The 19,195-nt window shown below is 45.5% G+C and overlaps 1 protein-coding gene across 1 annotated transcript in view; it reads right to left on the reverse strand.

The window, feature by feature from the left end:
* Window positions 1-767: 767 nt before the first annotated feature.
* PANX1 (pannexin 1) overlaps window positions 768-19,195 on the reverse strand; it is a 58,906-nt gene continuing 40,478 nt past the window's right edge. The window contains exons 3-5 of the mRNA XM_025286159.3: window positions 7,914-8,137; window positions 5,908-6,557; window positions 768-5,415 (exon numbers count right to left, since the gene is read on the reverse strand). Of these exons, the coding sequence (XP_025141944.1) occupies window positions 5,336-5,415; window positions 5,908-6,557; window positions 7,914-8,137 (954 nt within the window). The 3' untranslated portion in view covers window positions 768-5,335. The remainder of the gene's footprint in view (window positions 5,416-5,907; window positions 6,558-7,913; window positions 8,138-19,195) is intronic.

A 19,195-nucleotide genomic window follows, 5' to 3' on the forward strand; every position in this document is an offset into this window, starting at 1 on the left:
CTCGGGGCAGGGGGGCTTGGAAGCGGTCCCTTCCGCAGTACAGCCTCTGGATTAGAGCACAGGTGCAATCCACACCTTGATTGCAGCTTTGTCAGACCCTGGGCAGGGGACTCAGCTTAACCATGTTCAGACGCCTAACCCAGAAAACTGGGTTTAATAATATAATAATAATATGTTATTATTATAATAGCCAGATAATAGTATGTGTTGCTTTAGCTGCAATGGTTATAGTAAAATGTTATGGAACAACAGACTAACACAACCTCCAAGCTCCCTGGGGGTGCCCCCTAGGGAACAGTGGGGCTGCAGGAGGAGCTGATGACAGTTACAGCTAGGACTTACAGACCTTACAGACCTCACCATGGGGCAGGCACTGTCTTAAGATTTCAGGCAGCTGATGTATTACCCACAACAGTCAATGGTGCTAACTGACCATTGTACAAGAGAGTCCCCTACTTGGGAGAGGGAGGCAGGCAGACCCGTGTTTAGCAGTACGAAGCCCCCATCCCTCCCTCTCCATGCCCAGGCGGGCACGCAGCTCCCAATCAGAGAGCATGTGATCTCTGCTTCAGAAATTCCAGACTCTGTGGGAATTTCTTAGTCAAGGACTTTTTTCCTTTAGCTACTGCCAGCTAGCTGGATTTTCATGTGTGCCATGAAGCTTACTGAATCTCAGGTATTCAGCAGAGGAACAGGTTTCAAGACACTTCGGGACTCATCTTCTGCCACATCTTCCCTGAAGAGAAGACAAGAAACATTAAGGCACATTTTTCATTAGAAACAAAGTTTTATTTAAGGTAGACACAACAGTGAAGAACAAAAACACCATTTCACTTTTACGTATAGACACAGCAGCCTTGGTGTTCAGCCTTTCAACTCTCCTTAAATATCAGCATGGTCAGAAGGCAGGGCGTGGACAGGTGTCTTATGTAGAAATATGAAATAGAATGGTGATAATCACCCAAATACAGAATTTTCAAGGCTCTTGGTTTTTAACATTTTCTAAGACTAATTTGTTCCCATCCTTCAATCTCTGTGGAATAGAAACCAAATCATTCTTACCAAATGATACAGGAAGAAAAAAAACAAATACCTATTTTTCTTTAAAAGGTTTGAAGAAATGTAGTCATTAAAAAGAATGTAAATTATGCCTAGAGCACCACTTTATGGAATACCATTAAACTGTCATTACTGTGCTTTTAAAAAAGCCAACTTGTTAAAGAGGAGCTGATGGCTTCAGTTTTTGTAGAAAACCCTTGGGACACTGCAGAATTCTTTTTTCCTCTTCTGATGAGGCACAGAGAAAGTATTCAAGGCATGAGAAACTTTTACAACTTTCAGGAACAATGACTGATGAAAACACGTGCTTTAAGAGACAAGTATTATTACAGTAAAAAAGAGAACCCCAAACACAAAACATTTCATCTAAAGCAGGCAGGACAAACCAATCACAGATGAGTGTGTATTACATTCCATAAACAACACAATGTTATCTTTGCCAAACTTTTTCAAAGGTTTTACTTTACTTGTGAAAAACAGGACAAAAATGCCAATGACTGCCCAGTGGGAGCCATTTCATCCTAGTACCCTCGGATGAAATTACTCAGAATTGCACATTTCAGTCAACATCCCTTTTCAAATTATTCTGGGAAATTACAGAGACCTTTATAACTTCAATTGTCCTGATCACTGGGAGGCAACACTGAAAACTTGTATTGAACATGGAAAGGATTGCAATTCACTCCAAAATAAAAAGCTAAGAACTGGCACTACTTACATGCAGAAATCTATCCATTTGCAGAACTGGTCCTTTCTCCAGCAAGAGGCTAAATAAGCCTCCCCTCCCCTGACCTGCAGAGGACCATTTGCCTTTTAAAATCAAATTATAGTTGTCCACAAACTAGGATTTATGATAACGGTGTGTTCTTTTGTTCAAGTATTTACAGAATGCCTAGTCCAAGCCAGTCACTGTTCTCTTGGAATTTGTGATACGGCAATGGGTTTAAAATGAAATAAGCAAAAGAAACCAACATGCGTGCATTTTAAAGCTGTGCAACAATCCAGCTCTAAGAGTTGAACAGTTCTCACAGGGTCAGTGCCTGCAGTGCCCTGCCGCCGTCCCAGCTTAGCTCATTCTTGCAAAGGAGAGGGTGCTCAGAACAGGAAGCTTCCACAGAAGAAACACGAACACCCAACAGGACCTGCCACACAATGTGGCACATTTCTCCATTTCTCCCAGGACACTTACGAAGTAGGACAAATCATCGTGCGGGGTCAGGGGTGTGCCCACCCTCCCCCAGCCCAGCAAGGCTGGCCCCAGGGGACGATGCCGCGATCTGGAGGCTGAAAGGACGCAGTCCGCACGGACCCCTGATCAGGCTGGGCTACTGCCCACCCCCTGCTCCCTTAACGGACTCTTTCAGTCTGACTTGAGGAAACAATGTCAGTTACTCAAGGGGACAGCTCATTCTAAGTGTGCAAACTCTAATCAGTAAACAGCAGCTGAGACTTACTGTTGGGAGCGGCAACTTTCCACAAGGGCTACGGGAATCTCCCTGCCACGTGGCTTGGTCCCCAACCATTAGAGCCCAGCTTCTTAACCTGGGGTGTATGGACCACGAAGACCCCTGAAGGGTATTTAGTGTTGTGTGTGTGTCTGAGGAGAGGGTCCCTAGCTTTAGAAAATATATTTACAAGAGGGTTTGTCATTTCCTAAAAGTTTAAGAGCCTCTGTCTTAAGAGTGTGTCTGCCTGTCATTTGGTGAAATTAAAGGAGGAGCCAGACACTGCTGTGAGAACAGTCGGTCAGACCACAGACACAACACTGGTGCTACAAGCCTGGGTTAGAGGACGTGTGGTGGTTTATTAGGAAGATACCAGCCGGAAACAAAGTTAGCTGCTACTGGCAGTGGTCATTTAGGATCTGTTTGCCCCTTTTGTAAAGCAATGATCGATTCCTCATCCTTGGGAATCTGCTCAATGGTGGTCCTCACCTAAGCCAGCAATAGATGGAGAAGTTAACTTTCCTAATAACGCTTTTCCTCAAGTCAAAATGTATGGCCAGATGTGCCCATTAGCCTCTTATCACCGTGATTGTTCACGGACAGTATCATGTACCTCCAGGTTTGTGTTCCCCATGTCCTGCAAGGTAAGAGACAAAGTGCGATTGGAGCTCTTTCTGTTCAAAATCACTGTCTATGTTACTGTTTTGTTCAAGCTTCAGCTTGGGGGATACATGGCTAAAGAACTTCCGGGAAAAGCAATAACTATACTCTCAAAACTATCAGCTAGAAATGATGGGAAAGAGAAAAATAGTATTGTGTTCCCCAAGAACACAGCATTTGCTGGGAGTTCTCTGGAAGGACCTTCATTGTGGTTATTACTCTTCCTCTTGGTACCTGCCTCTGTCTTCACTGCCTTTTATTAGTCTCTGAATTCCTCGAAGGTGGGCACCAGCCTTATTCACATCCATGCAGCCAGTCACTAGCTGACCTCTGGGACATCACAGATGCTATTGGAACTCAGAGAGTAGGGATGGGGGGATCCACAGATGTTAAGGATTCTAATTAAAGAATTACATGCGACAGGGCCGAGAGAGTTCCTGATCTCCTATAATAACGTATCCACTTCAAACTATAAATTAGGGGCAGTCTATAAAGAATCTGAGGCTTTGGGGGAAAAAATCAAGTCATAGAAAACTATATTTCAGAAAATTTTCAAATTACACAAAGAAACAGGTAGAGAGAACTACAACACCTGATACAGTGATATAAAAAGTAGCAAAATCGATGAGTTAGATTACTGACATTTCTAAGTCACACTATTATTCAAGGGTAATAAATATTATGCAGTAAGAATAATTTAAAACACTGATTGCATCCTGGATATTTATTATTAGCTTTCCATCTCAGAAACCATCGCAGAAACACAAATAAAATCCACTTCCACGAATATTCTGAAAGGCAGAGAGCAGCTTATGTAATTAGATCAGGTAAACAACTGACCCTAAGAGCCACACATAAACTTTGAGGCTCCTGAGGATTATTCAGTAGCAATGTACTAATTTTAACTTCCAAGAATAAAAACAGGAAGGTCCACAGATGTCCTTTCTAAGAATTTTGTATAAAATGTAAACATAGTTGGGATCTATTTACATGACTGGAATTGGGAAAAGGTTTTTGATATTCCCAGTCAGCCTTGAATGTTTACGAAATAATGCTTGGTTGATACACAATATACTATTTGTAACATTTATTCTATAATTCTGCGTTAATGCTAGAATGTTTTTCCCAAAATGGCCTCAATTCTGATATCATACAATTCTAAAATTAAATGAATTTTTCAAACATGTTTTTAAATATAAATAAACTGAGAAATTGTTCTGGCTCTGAGCATATGTCAGTGTGCACATGACAAATGTCATTTATACATTCTGATCCTAATAGGCAAAAAATGTCCCTCACTTTAAGCCTTCTGTGTTCTGTGAATTTGCCTCAGTAACATCCTTTCTCAAATGCTTTTGATAACAGAGGAATGCCCTGCAGACAACCTCTTCTAAAGTAGTCACTTTAACTTGTTCTGTATGTTCGTTTTCCCCCAGTGGGTTCATTTAGAAGCATTCCTTTCTGCATGGAAGTCAACAATTAAACATCCTTTCAACTCTACCTTATTAACAAAGTTCTCAGCCAGAGCAGCACTTGGGTCCACTGACCTTTGCAGCGCAGAGCATCACATGGTGGTTAGAGGGTCTAGGTTGACCAAGGGTGACAGGCGGCAGGGCCCAGAGCCTGGTTATTAGAACAGAAGCGCCAGCGATTCTCCCAGCGTAGGGCACCGCCAGGAAGAGGCCCCCATGGGTCCAGAGTCAGTCAGTGAATGTTTTCTCCTCCAACAGTCATTGGGACATAGACAAGATTCTTATTAAATTATACCCTGATATTATCACCCCATAAAACAAAACAAAAAGCTCCCCCAGTCCTTGTTCTCTGTAGTTCGGAGGCTCTTTGCACCATCTGCACAGAAAGGTGTTTTGTTTGTGGCACTAAAGCGCTACTCCTCTTCCTGAGATTAGCCTTACCACTTTCCATCTGATGAGGATGCTCACGTCGACATTTGCAGAGGCTTACTTGTTTCCGCGTTGTCTCGTAGGAAGTTCATGAACCACCCTCCACAATGTTTGTTGACCATTGTTTCCACCAGGGCCTCAGTAAGACATGCTCAGTACCTCTGCTGAGAACCATTTACTGCCAATCAGCTGGGTGCCTGCTAGAGGTACTGCAGCCAAAACGAATCCCAGGTCGAAGTCACCAATCTGAAGTTCACAGGGCAAAAATCATCAGCAAGAAGTGTCCAGAAGTCTCTGTCGGGCATTCTTCTCTCTATTACTTATTTTTGTTTCACTGTGTACATTCAAATCTGTCAGAACAGAAAACAAGCATTTATGATGGAAATCCCATGGCAGGTTCCATTGGCACTAACTATCAATCTAGCTGTTGGTTTCTGCCTTATCCACGTAATCTTAGATTCACTGCAGAACAGCTGAAGGTGGGTCAGGGTGACAAGTAACTCAATAAACTCCCAGTTCATTCAACCAACAAGACAATCAGAGGGACAGTGAGATAAGCCAGTAAAACAAAACAAAAACGGCAAGAGTGACGTCAGAAAAGAATGCTCGAGCAAGAAGTGGGGTATGAGACAGAAGAGAATGAGAAGGAAGAGCAACAGGTGTGTCCCCTGGAAACCTGAGGCAGCACCAATGCCCCCCTCTCTCCCAGCACTGTGGGGTTTCCACTAATCACACCAGAGAAATGGGCTAACACCAGTGGGTGGGGCAGACACTGCCAGTCAGTCATTGGAGGTGCACAGAGGGTTCCATGGGCTCCCCAGCTCCCCTAGAGCCAGGCCTACCTTGCAGCTCTGTCGTCTGGTCTCCCAGCTCCTCCACCATCATCTCCACAGGCTCGGGATTTTTGCCGTCAACCATGTCCATCTTGATCATGCCGAAGTTGGTCAGGAGCAGCATGGGGTCAACGTCCTGACAACTGCTTTTAATATTCTCCAGGACCTTAAGGCATTTGTACGACTTGAGTTCACTGATATTCTCCTCTAAGAAAAGAACATAGAGGCTCAAGTCATTGTACCCTTCCAACTTCAAATGCAGAATGTCGAACGTGGGCAGGATTTCATACACTTTGAGAACATCCATCTTCTGCTGGAAGGGAACAAACAGGGAGTAGACCACCACCGGAACCAGCATAACATACACCACGAGGTTGATGAAACTGAGCAGCCGGAAGATACCAACAGCAATGAGCTTGCACTGGAACTTATCAGGGACAGTGCTGTCATTTTTCAGGATGCCAGATTTGATGCTGCAGACGAACTCATCCGAGAGGGAGGAAAGGCTCAGATAATAGCCCAGGTAGATGCTGGCTAACAGTATCGTGCTGAGTGACAACACCCGGCAGCTCATGTACTTGACGATTAAATGTCTGGAGGCTTTCTTTGTCCTTAAGTACTGTTCCACAATTGGGTACCTGAAGTGGCTTTCCTGTGAACTAAAAAGAAACAAAAATAATTTAAACCCTCACCAAGACCATCAAATAGAAACACATTCAATGGTACCACGTGGAAAATTTCCATCACCTTCCCTTCCATACTTCTCTACCTGTAACTTCACTCGAGTACCCAGGGAATTAAATTAGTTTTTTTTTTTTTAAAGAAGGAAAAGTAATAATAAAACCCTTCTCGCCCCACTTGATATTTTAAGGAAGGTCTAATTCGTTAAATGTACTACTTGTAAATTGTTAGAACAACTCCTGGTTGCTGCTGCTGCTGCTAAATCGCTTCAGTCATCCTACTGAATGGTAAATGTTTGTTACATGAACTTGATTGTTCTTATTCTATTGCTGTTTTTTTAAACTATAATTTTCCATTCAAGTGTGTAGAATAAACACAATTTTTCCAGCCTACACATCTGTCTCCTATAGGCCAGCAGTGGGAGGCAGACAGCTGAGAGGGTGTGGGTTTAGCCTGTGAGCTAAACCTGGTCCTGGTTCCAGGTCTCCCACTTAAAGCTACAGGACAGAGTTTTCAACTGGGTGGGGGGTGGGGGGGGGCGGGGGGTGGACAATGGCAGTGGGGGATAAATAAATGCAGTTATCTGTAATGATGTTTTGAATATTAAATGAGACAATGCACTTTGGAAAACTCAACAGTGTCTGAGTTATATTAAGAACTTTTAAAAATGAGAGCTGTGTGCTCAGTTGTGTTCAACTCTTTGTAGTCCCATGGACCGTGATCTGCCAGACTCCTCTGCCCATGGAATTCTCCAGGCTAGAATACTGGTGTGGGGTGCCATTTCCTACTCCAGGGGATCTTTCCAACCCAGGGATTGAACCTACGCCTCTTGGATCTCCTGTATTGACAGGCAGATTTTTTATCACTAACTAGTGCCACCTAGGAAGCCCAAAATGAGACCTACTAATGCTGTTATTGCTATTGTCAATAACAAAAACCAAAAGAAGAATGTCCAAAAAGCAAGGTGCTGTCTACTTGTTCCCTAGTTCCCGCATGTCCATTCTCGGTGCCCAGGAGCCTCATAATCCTGTGTTTCTCCATGAAGGGGAAGGTCAAAGCAATTCGCCCTGCACTTGAGAACATGAGAGAGTGACGCTTCACTCCACAAGGGAAGGACTTGAGGTGAGGACCGCTGCTGGGGCAGACAACCAGGGTGAGATCTGGGGGGGGGGGGGGGGGGGGGGGGCGGGGCGGGCCTTCCTGGCTCCCCCTGGGTGTCACTAGGCAGATGGCAGTCCCCCACGTACTGGTAGTGAGAACCCAAAGCCCAGATGGACAGGAGAAGGGCAGCAAACTCGTACTCCCAAATCCCGATGGGCTGGGGGCTGAGTTACCTTTGCCTCATGTTCTCATTAACTTCTGGTGCTGGGCAGGCACCGTCTCTCAAGTCAAGGTCATGCATGCTCTTTGCAGCTTTAATTGCACGGTTGTAAACTTTGTCGAGTTCTTCCATGATAAACTTCAAATCCGAGCAAACATGAGGAGCAGCTGCAAAACGCCAGAACAGGGAGGGCAGGTACAGCAGGATGGCCACCAGCAGCAGGATGTAGGGGAAAAACTGAAAAACAGGGGAGCAGATCATGCAATCAACAGACCACCCCCAGCCCCCACTGAAGTAATCGTGCCAAGCACTGTTAGTGGTTTTCTCATTTTCACACTAAAGGCATCCCCACATCGCTTGTGAAAATCAGGCTCCTTACCCAGTAGCTACATCTTATGGCTAAATTCACCTGTCCAGGTAATACTTGACACTAGTAACTCCCCAACTTTGCTAGACTCAATTTGAAATAATTGGCAAGTACATCATGACATATGATGTCTCCACTCTAATCAAAGAAAAGAAACAAAAAATAAAATTATTCCCTGGTCCTTTAAAATAATCCCTCCACAAAATCACAATTAAGGAAGATGTTAATGTCACAGTGGCCTCCAGGTTCTTTTTCTTTTTTTAATCGCTATGGTTTTAGGAGGTCACTAAGGCTTTTGGAACTGTTTTTCTCCCTCTCTGGAATCTAGGAGAATGACACAGAAATGCACAACTTTGCTCAAAACAAATTAGAAAAATGTTGGTTTCAGTGACCCAGTAAACACCCCATGAAACAGCAGAAATAAGCAGGTAAAATCGACAAGTGCAGAATGGATCTTCTGTAGAGGGACAGACCGTGAGGACCACACAACATTCTCATTTTACAGCCAGGTAATCTCAAGTCTGGAGAAGCCAACCATAATGAACAATTATGGGAGAGTCATGGGGGAGCATCCAATGAGATGAGGATTCAGAAGTCAGAGACAGTGAAGAGCATCCTATAACCAAGACCCCTGGGGAAGGGAAGAAAGGCTTAGCCTCCAAGACAGAGGAAGCTAAAGCCAGCACAGATGTGAAGTCAAGCTCAGGTAGTGGCCTTAACAGCAAGGTTGCTGAGCCTCTGACCTCAGTTTCCCTATCTATGAAATGGTCATACAGTACATGTGTTATGAAGATTAAATTAGATACCTTATGAAAAATCCTTTGCATGGTGCCTGACATGTCACAGGCACTAAAACACACCAACCAGAACCAACGGAAGGGCTACTGAGTGGCCACGTTAATATCAATCCTCACAATACCTTGGCAAAGCCATTACTGATGGCCTCATTTTGCAAAGAGGAAGAGGATGCCCAGAGCAATTTCTGGCCATGGAGCACAAAACTGGTGACAGAGACAGAATACAAAGCTGGACCTTTCTGATCCCAGAACTATGCCTCTTCCACCATAATACACTGCAAATTATTTTACTTCTTGGAAAACTTCTCCCTCCCTTTGGACTGCTCTCTCTACATAGATCCTCAGAGCTGTAACAGAAAGAGGCTACAAAGGCCTTGAGTTGACACAAAAGCCCCACCCCAACATCTCTGGAGGCCGGCAGCAGACCAAGTGAGAGTGTGACTCACTACAGACTGTGTGTGTGTGTGTGTGTGTGTGTGTGTGTGTGTGTGTGCTCAGTCGCTCAGTTGCATGCAGCTCTTTCTGGTCCTATGGACTGCAGCCTGCCAGGCACCTCTGTCCATGGAATTTTCTAGACAAGAATACTGAGTGGGTTGGCATGCCCTCCTCCAGGGGATCTTCCCCACCCTGGGATCGAACATGCATCTCTTACGTCTCCTACATCAGCAGGTGGGTTCTTTACCACTAGCACCACTGGGGAAGCCTGGGAAGCCACTATAGATTATTAATAGATGTACAGAAAAGTTGCAAAGATGGTCCAGAGTGTTTTCAAATGACCCTCATTCAGTATGCCCCACTGCTGCCACTGGACATCTCCATGGTACCCTTGTTAAGAGGAAGAAACCGTTGTTGATATAGTACCATTAATTACATGGCAGGCTTTGATTTGGATTTCTCCAGTGTTCCCATTATTGCCTTCTTTTTGTTTCAAGATTTAGGGTATCCATTGCATTTTGCTGTCATGTCTCCCTAGAAACCTTGGTTCTGTGACAGTTCCTTAGTTTGCCTTGTTTTTCATGAAGAATAGCATTTTTAAATGCTTAAAGTAACACAAATTCACAAAGGAAATGGATGACACTGATATACAGCTATTACAACATTAAAAGACAGATTTGTATATGGTTCTTATTAGCACATTTGACGGAGAAGGCAATGGCACCCCACTCCAGTACTCTTGCCTGGAAAATCCCATGGACAGAAGAGCCTGGTAGGCTGTAGTCCATGGGGTCGCTGGGAGTCGGACACGACGGAGCGACTTCACTTTCACTTTTCACTTGCATGCATTGGAGAAGGAAATGGCAACTCACTCCAGTGTTTTTGCCTGGAAAAACCCAGGGATGGGGGAGCCTGGTGGGCTGCCGTCTATGGGGTTGCACAGAGTCGGACAAGACTGAAGTGACTTAGCAGCAGCAGCAGCACATTTGATGGGATCTAACAGATGACCCAACAACACAGTAACTTGGAAGTGATGAAAAGTAAAAAGTACTTCAAGGCAGCTGAGGTTTCTATGGGTGACAGTGACAGGTGGTGCCGATACCACTACAGATTCTTGACTACTTACAGACATGGTTTATCAAGTTTTAGTTGGAAGTAGACAGAAAATAAAGCTGCCCTATGTTTTCTAATCCCAGTTCATAATCTTCTTGATGCTATCATGGAGCCCACATTAGGAAGCCCTCCGCCAGGGGCAAGACAAATAGCAGAAATGGCTCAGAAACTCCAAAGTCCCACCAAAGTAGCTGCTTCCCTCGGGGGTTCTGGCATGGGATGGCCTCCTCAAAATTACTAACCCAATTTACAAAGAGCTGCTACACAATGATACACTCAAGAGGCTGTGATTAGCTGTATTTTGGCCACATGATTTATTGTTGGCTACAGTGAGATACAGTGTTCCTTTAATCCTAGTCGCCTTGAAGTGTGCCCATTAGTATAAAAATGAGTTTGTGTTCCTTCCATAACCAGAAGAAACAGGGATTTCCTTTGAGAACCATGGAGGGAATACTGTTTCTAACTTGGGGCTATGGAATATGTGTTAAAGTCACTTTTGTTTCAAAGATATTTGAATAATAGCATTTTACCTCCAAGCATTCTTTTGAATTGAAAAGTAACTATTTACTGCTACTGCTGCTAAGTTACTTCAGTCGTGTCCAACTCTGTGCAACCCCATAGACGGCAGCCCACCAGGCTCCCCCATCCCTGGGTTTTTCCAGGCAAAAACACTGGAGTGAGTTGCCATTTCCTTCTCCAATGCATGCAAGTGAAAAGTGAAAGTGAAGTCGCTCAGTCATGTCCAACCCCATGGACTGCAGCCTACCAGGCTCCTCCACCCATGGGATTTTCCAGGCAAGAGTACTGGAGTGGGGTGCCATTGCCTTCTCTGAACTATTTACAGCCTGTGACAATTTTTCTAACATGCCAAAACCATGTAATAATCAGCACCAATGAATAGTTCAACACCACTCACTGCAACTAGAAAAATGAATGTTTAAAGGTATTATATATCGAATGTTTGTTTTCTTCTAAGTATCCTTGTACCTTGATCCCTGTACTTTGAATGTAGAGGAATGTCCCATTTCTTAGTTTTTCTTCATAGTTAAACCTTTTTCTTTTCCATCAGAATGAAAAAAGTGATTTTCAATGAAACTGCAGCAAGATGGTTTTAAAATTAATTCCACTGAAATAGGAATTTTTAAAAAGGGCCATGAAATTGTATTCTTTAAAATCCTTTTGTCCAAATAAGGAGAATAGAGAAACTACCAGGCTTTCAAGTGCATCTGCTAGAGGGGAACGGCTTTGTTCCTAAGCTCTATCTACTCCCAGTTAGTTCTGAGGTCTCAGCATCTTTCAAAGTCATGATTGCATGATTCAGAGTTTTTGCAGATGTAACTAGTGAAGATGAGGTCATACTAACTTAGCATTGCGTGCTCAGTTGTGTCTGACTCTTTGTGACCAAATGGACTGCAGCCCACCAGGCTCCTCTGTCCATGGAATTTACCAGGCAAGAATACTGGAGTGGGTTGCCATTTCCTCCTTCATGAGATCTTTCCAACCCAGGAATCAAACCCACATCCCCTGCATTTCTCACATTGACAAGTGGATTCTTTACCACTGAGCCACCTGGAAAGCCTGGCATACTAACTTAAGTTGTTGCTGTTGTTCTGTCGCTCTGTCATGCCTGACTCTTTGTGACCCCATGGGCTGCATTATGCCAGGCTTCCCTGTCCTTCACCATCTCCCAGAGCTTGCTCAAACTCATGTCCATTGAGTCTGCAATGCCATCCAACCATCTCATCCTCTTGTCCCCTTTTCCTCCTGCCTTCAATCTTTCCCAGCATCAGGGTCTTTTTCAATGAGTTGACTCTTCAGATCAGGTGGCCAAAGTATTGGAGCTTCAGCTTCAGCATCAGTCCTTCCAATGAATATTCAGGACTGATTTCCTTAGGATTGACTGGTTTGATCTTGCAGTCCAAGGGACTCTCAAGAGTCTTCTCTAATGCCAGTGTTCTAAAGCATCAATTTTTTGGCGCCCAGCCTTTTTCATGGTCCAACTCTCAAATCCACACATGACTACTGGAAAAACCATGGCTTTAACTAGATGGACCTTCGTAAGCAAAGTAATGTCTCTGCTTTTTAATATGTTGCCTAGGTTTGTCATAGCTTTTCTTCCAAGGACCAAGCTAACTAACTTAAGGTGGGCTCTAATCCAGCGACTGGTATTCCTCTAAGCAGGCTTAAGAAGACACAGAGACACACAGGGGAGAAGCTATGTGAAGATGGAGGCAGAAACTAGAGTGATGCACCTACAAGACAAGGACCACCAAGACCGCCAGCCATGACCAGAAACCAGCAGCGAGACACCAACAGACCCTCTGAGCCCCAAAGCAGGAATCGACTCTGCTGACACCCTGATTTCCAAATTTAGCAGAGAGGAAATATTGGTTGTTTCAAGTTACTGAGTGTGTGGTCACTTGTCAGAGCAGCCCCAGGAAATCCACACAAAGGGGAAGCATGAGCTGAATTATGAAGTTCCCACAGGGGAAGCCACTAGTGGAGGGCATGATGGAAATCTATTTTAGAAAGATTATTACAGCTGTGAAGAAAAGACGAGGAGACAGCAGGCAGGAGGTTACTGCTGCAGAGAGAGGCGGTGATTAGCACTAACAAGGCAGCAGCAGCGGAGAAAACGGATTTGAGAGCTACTGAGTCAGCCAGAAAGTTAGTTCGGGTTTTTCAGTAACATCTTATGGCAAAATCTGAATGAAGTTTTTGGCCAACTCAATACACAGAGGGAAAAACATATCTTCTGGTGCCCAACTGTAAGCAATGGATGGAAAAGGGGAGGAACTAGGGCTAATAATCCCGGGTTTCCAGCTTAGGTGAGGGCATGAGTGGTAGCGCCATCAGTTGAAATAAAGAAACAAGGAGGAACAGACTCAGAGCAGAGAGGAGTGATGTAGAGGACAGAGCTGAGATGAGAAAGTATGAACACGAGACACCACAGTCAAGAGTAGCCTGGTGCAGACGTGTAGCAGATAACCAAAAATAAAAGAAAATCTGACCATTTCTCTCCAATTTCAGATCCTGCAGCATAGAGATGGTCAAAGAAGCCAAGAGCATGGTTAGGATCCAAGCAGAACGTGCAGGAAAAGATAAGCGAAGCATGGAGGATGTGACACCCTAACACTTCAGGATCAGTCAGCAGGAGTCACGTTAATCAAGAACAAATTCCATAGGGGAGGAGACATATAAGATTTACAAATTATGTTTGTCCCTGGATGCCTGTTGCTTGGACAGTAACATACTTAAAGATAACTTCAATTACACAAAGCCCAATGAGTGAAGGGCTCCCCAGAAAGACTAATGCATTACATCAGCGGTTTACAGAGGAGAGAGGAGAAAGGTGGTATGTCATCCTATTCTGCACTCAAAGGAAGACACCCAAGGCAGCAGGCTTTGTGCTGAGTGACATCCTGGGAAGGACCTAACAGGAAGAGAGACTAGGAAAAGAGAAGACGACAAACACAGCATTTGTGTGTGAAAGAAGAAAAGACTCCTGTTAATAGCATTAGAACCAAGTCACAAGGAAGCAAGAAAACCTTTCCCAAAGATCGGCACGAACACAGCACGGAGTGTTCTGTGAGGTGGTGAGTTCTGTTTCACTGGATCATCTGGGAGGGCTTAGGAGCTCTGGATCTGGGGTGGGAAACTTTTTCCTGCAAAGGGCCAGACAGGAAATGTTTGTGAGCCATATGGCCTCTGTCACAACTAGGTGATTCTGTCATAGTATAAAAGCAGACACAGGTAAAGTGTACAGGAAAGGGCATGGCTGTGTTCCAATGAAACTATCTGCAGAGATGGGTGATGGGCTGGATCTGGCTGGGGCACGTACGTCAGTCTGCCAGCCCCTGCCCGGGATCTTTGCTTTGCAACAAGTGATCCACAGGCAAGCACCCTCAGTATCACCTGGGAGCTTGTTAGAAATGCAGAATGCAGCCCCCATCAGGCCTACTGAATCTGAGTCTATAGTGCAGCAACTCTGGATTATAGATTCTGATCCCTCCCTCATCCAAGATTGCTTTGTTATTTGCTTTTTTGTTTAGTAACCTATCTGGCTGGGCTACAATATATTCTCAACAATGTCCAGTTTTCAACAAGAAAAACAACCACCACTACAAAATGAGACGTGCAAAGAAAAACAAAAGTCTGAATCAAAATTTCAACAAGATCTCCAGGTGATCTGCGTGCACACAGAGTTTGGGAAACACTGGTTTCGATGACCGGTGTCTACAATGGAACCTAATCTGGCCTAGCAAAAGCAGACTCCTCAAAAGTGGATAAAAATCACATTCTGGGCCTTAACCCCACAGGTTTCAAACTCCCAGGTGTCTACTCAGTAGTCTGGCTGGGGCCCTGGGTCCTGTATTTTCACATGGATAATGCTAAGGTTTGAAAACCTCTGGTCTGGTAGCCTCAGAGAATCCCTCCAACTAAGCTTCTTTGAATCCACTTAAAGGAAACATTGCAAGATCTGACAACTCTGTTAATTTTAAGTTTCTTCTTGTTTTTGTCTGTTTGTTTTTCAGTCAAAAACTAGTTTTTCTGTTTCAGAAAGAAATCGTGCCTAACAGTTGTCTACTTTATGAACTTGAACAAAGAGAATAGAACATTCAAAAAAAGACCAATTATCAAACAGTCCTGGAGTGCCAGCTGCTGGTCCTGTGAGTGCACCCACATTTCAACCAGAGACAACTCAGGTACTAGAGTCACCAGAAATAAGGGGTGGGAGAGAAAGGGAGGAGGAAAAAGGCCGGAGACGTGAAAAAAGCAGGTGCGGAGGAGTGCCAGCATGAGTCACAGCACTGCCAAGTCAGGCCCACGCACACGCCAGTGCTCCACTTCTTCAGGGGGATTCTGGGTCTTTTTTTTTTTTTTTTTTTTTTGGCTGAGGCAGGTCTTAGTTGCATCGTGTGGGATCTTTTACGGTGGTGCATGGGTTTAGTTGTCCCATGGCATGTGGAATTTTAATTCCCCAACCAGGGATTAAACCTGCGTCCTCTGCACTGCAAGGCAAATTCTCAAACACTGGGCCACCAGGGAAGTCCCTGGATCTTCTCATTTTAGCTCTGACATCAGAACTGAGTTGAGAAGTGTTCACATAAACCCTGTGCCTCTAACCCTCTCATCGTGAGCACAAGTCAGAAGGCTCCTGGAGAACCAAGTCTGGTTCTGATCAGGACTTGCAGCCACCTCGTTCCTCACCTCCCGTCCACACGTGTGTTCCGAGCACCCACTATGGATGGTGCAGAGTCCTCGGGCATAGGGATGAACAAGACACGTCAGGTCTGCCTTCATGAAACTTAAGAGTCTTGGAAATAAAGAATTAATTGAGAAGAATTAAGGCAAGCGCCAGGTGGCGCTAGTAGTAAAGAACCCACCTGCCCATGCAGGAGACATAAGGGTTCGATCCCTGGGTCGGGAAGATGCCCTGGAGAAGGGCATGACAACTCACTCCAGTATTCTTGCCTGGAGAATCCCTTGGACAGAGGAGCCTGGTGGGATACAGTCCATGGGGTCACAAAGAGTTGGACATGACTAAAGCAACTTAGCACACAAGGCAAGTAATGACCGTATGGAAAGGGCAGGCTACTCTGGGAATACACAACCAAGCAATGCAGACCAGGGTGGGGTACAGATGATAGTCTGCTCGGCTGCTGCCCCAATTCTAGGATCTGAAAGTCTGAGGCAGGGCGTGTGGTCTACTGTCTACTCAGCCAGCCCACAGTCTTATTCCTGCTTCCCATTCACCCACCTGCCCCTTGAAGCAGTTTTAACTGGCAACAACCCTCAGTCTAGGGTTCAGGGGAAGCTTCTAAGTGGAAATGACATTTAAGCTGAGACTAGAAAACCAAATTAGGAGTTCCCAGATTCGGGGCTGGGAAGGCACTTCAAAGTAGAATGTGAATGAAACAACCAAGAACAGGAGACCTGCAGGAAGTCAGGGCCCCTGGGTGCAGCGGGGGTGAGGCTGCATGTGGAGGCAAGGCTGGGTTCACAGGGCCAGAAAGAAGAGTGAACTTGTTAGCCTATATATATATATATATATATATATTTTTTTTTTTTTAAGAAATAGAGACATTTCATAAGGACACTGGAGGTGTTTGTTTAGGGAAATGAGTGGGTAGCCTTTCCCTTCTCCAGGGCATCTTCCCAACCCAGGGATCAAACCCAAGTCTCCAATGTTGCAGGCGGATTCTTCACCAGCTGAGCCACATGGGAAGCCCAAGTATACTGGAGTGGGTAGCCTATCCCTTCTCCAGCAGATCTTCCCAACCTAGAAATTGAACTGGGGTCTCTGCATCAGATTCGTTACCAACTGAGCTATCAGGGAAGCCAGGAAAATGACAGTCAGGCTGAAAAGAGCCCCTGTGATCATGTGGAACGCGACCAAGATGACAGGCAGTCCCAGGGGCCAGACCGAGGGGCGAAGGGCTCAGAGCTGCTTAAGGAAACAGACCTGATAGGGCTCAATGACAGACAGGATGTGGGGAGAGAGACAGAGTCGCAGTGGCCCTCAGATCTGTGGCTGATCTAACAGGGTGGCTGGTGTCATGAACCAAGCTAGAGGTCACAGTGCGGACAGGCAGGGGACGGAAGGTCAGCTCTGAAGCTATGCTGGAGGCACGAGCCAGACCTCCAAAGGTCCAAGCTCGGGGTTCAGCGGGTTGTGCGGATCTGGAGCTCAGGAGAGAAGGCCAGGGCTGGGGGTGAAGACGTGGGAGTCAACAGCCCACAGGAGGTAAGAGGAACCGGGGCCTGGGATGGCTCCAGGAGGGGTGCCGAGAAGGTGCCCTGGGAGAGAACCCCAGCTTCTCAGGGACGGGCAAAGGGCAACACTGCCCCGAGAGACAAGACAGCACCCGCAAGAGGGCACGGCCCGCAGGGCTGGATGCCAGAGAAGCCAAGCAGCATGTGCCCCCGAGAGAAGTAACTCAGCAACAAGGAGGGTGGAGGGGACCTCGACAAGACCATGCATTGCAGAGGTGGACTTGCTAAAACATCACTGGGAAGAGAGCCCTTGGGAAGGGAAGGGCTGAGGATGTAGACAAGAAAGATGGGGAGAAGTGTCCATATAACCTGGGAGGGGGATCCAGAACACAGGTGGGTCACACGCAGGTCTGGCTTTGGTCAGGAGAAGGGGCTCCTCCATTCACCAAAAGGAGGGGGTTGGTGCTGCAGGGGGACACTGGGCAGGTACAACGGCAAGGGGCTGAGGGCACTCTCATGGTCTGAGGGTCTCTTTCTAGTTTTGGGATTTCTCCTGTACTCCAGTTATTTCTGATTGAGTGCTGAACACCACATGCGAAAAAACGGAGCAAGGGCCTGAGGCTCTGGATGAAGTGACTTCCTCCAGTGAGGACTGCCTTAATTTTGCTTCTGGCTGGCAGTAGACTAGCGACACTGACAATCCCAAATTCCCTTCATTTAATTGGTGCTAAAATGCTTCGAACCAAGGTTCCAGACCCTATGAGGGCTGGGTGAACTCTGCATTACCCCTCACTCCTCAGCAATGGCCTTTCAAGCCTAGGGCATTGACCAGGGTCCTTCCAACTTGGCCTGTTCAATTTTTTGTCTCCAGTCCTGTGAATCTGGAAAGACCTCTGCTCAGAGTTTCAGCCAAACTTCTACCAAAACAAGCCAGACTACCATCACCAGAAAAAGAGCTTCATCTTTCACTAACATCAAAAACTTATGGCTTGTCTACCCACACCATTCCACAAGACTTCCCCAACCCTGCAGAGGCAAAAGGAGCCTAGAGACCTGATTTTCACCTTACAGCCAGCAACTAGTTCTGTGACTCCTGGGCATGACCTCCCAAGAGGCCCTTATCCTCACATGTAAAATGCATCTGGATCAGAATCTTTGAACGTCTTCCTGCTCTAGAAGTTTCACAGTCTCTAACATCCTTGCCACCTCCTACACTGGACAATCCCAGAATATACATTCTTCTTCTGTGGATCCATCAGCGCCCAGCCCAGCCACTGATCACAACTTCCCATTCTCAGAAGACCATTTAAATAAATGGACTTAAACTACCACAAGAGAGCTCCCCTGATGGCTCAATGGTAAAGAATCTGTCTGCCAATGCAGGAGATGTGGGTTCGATCCCTGGGTCAGGAAGATAATCCTAGAGAAAGAAATGGCAACCACTCCAGTATTCTTGCCTGGGAAATCCCATGGATAGAAGAGGCTGGTGGGATAGAGTTCACGGGGTCATGAGAGTCAGATACGACATGGCAACTAAACCACCACCAAACTACAAGAGCATGCATTTAGATGTGCAAACAAAGACATTCAGTTTCTAGAACTGTACCCATCCATGCAGAAGATCCTTATTATCTGCTGCCCTGGCTACTAAGGCATGCAAAGTTGATGAGGACCCAATCAATGCCAAGGCAGAAAGTCAAAAATAAAGCCCAACCCCAAAGAAGAAGGGAGTCAGTGGAGAGCATCATTGTGCCAAATGGCACGTGATACACAGACATAAGGGGACAAGTCTGAGTCACAGCAAATGATTTACATTGTTCTTTTTTAAAAAAGAAGGATGCTATGTGCTCAAGGCAGGACAGCCTC

This window comes from Bubalus bubalis, chromosome 5, assembly GCF_019923935.1.
Source record: "Bubalus bubalis isolate 160015118507 breed Murrah chromosome 5, NDDB_SH_1, whole genome shotgun sequence".
Taxonomy (NCBI): domain Eukaryota; kingdom Metazoa; phylum Chordata; class Mammalia; order Artiodactyla; family Bovidae; genus Bubalus; species Bubalus bubalis.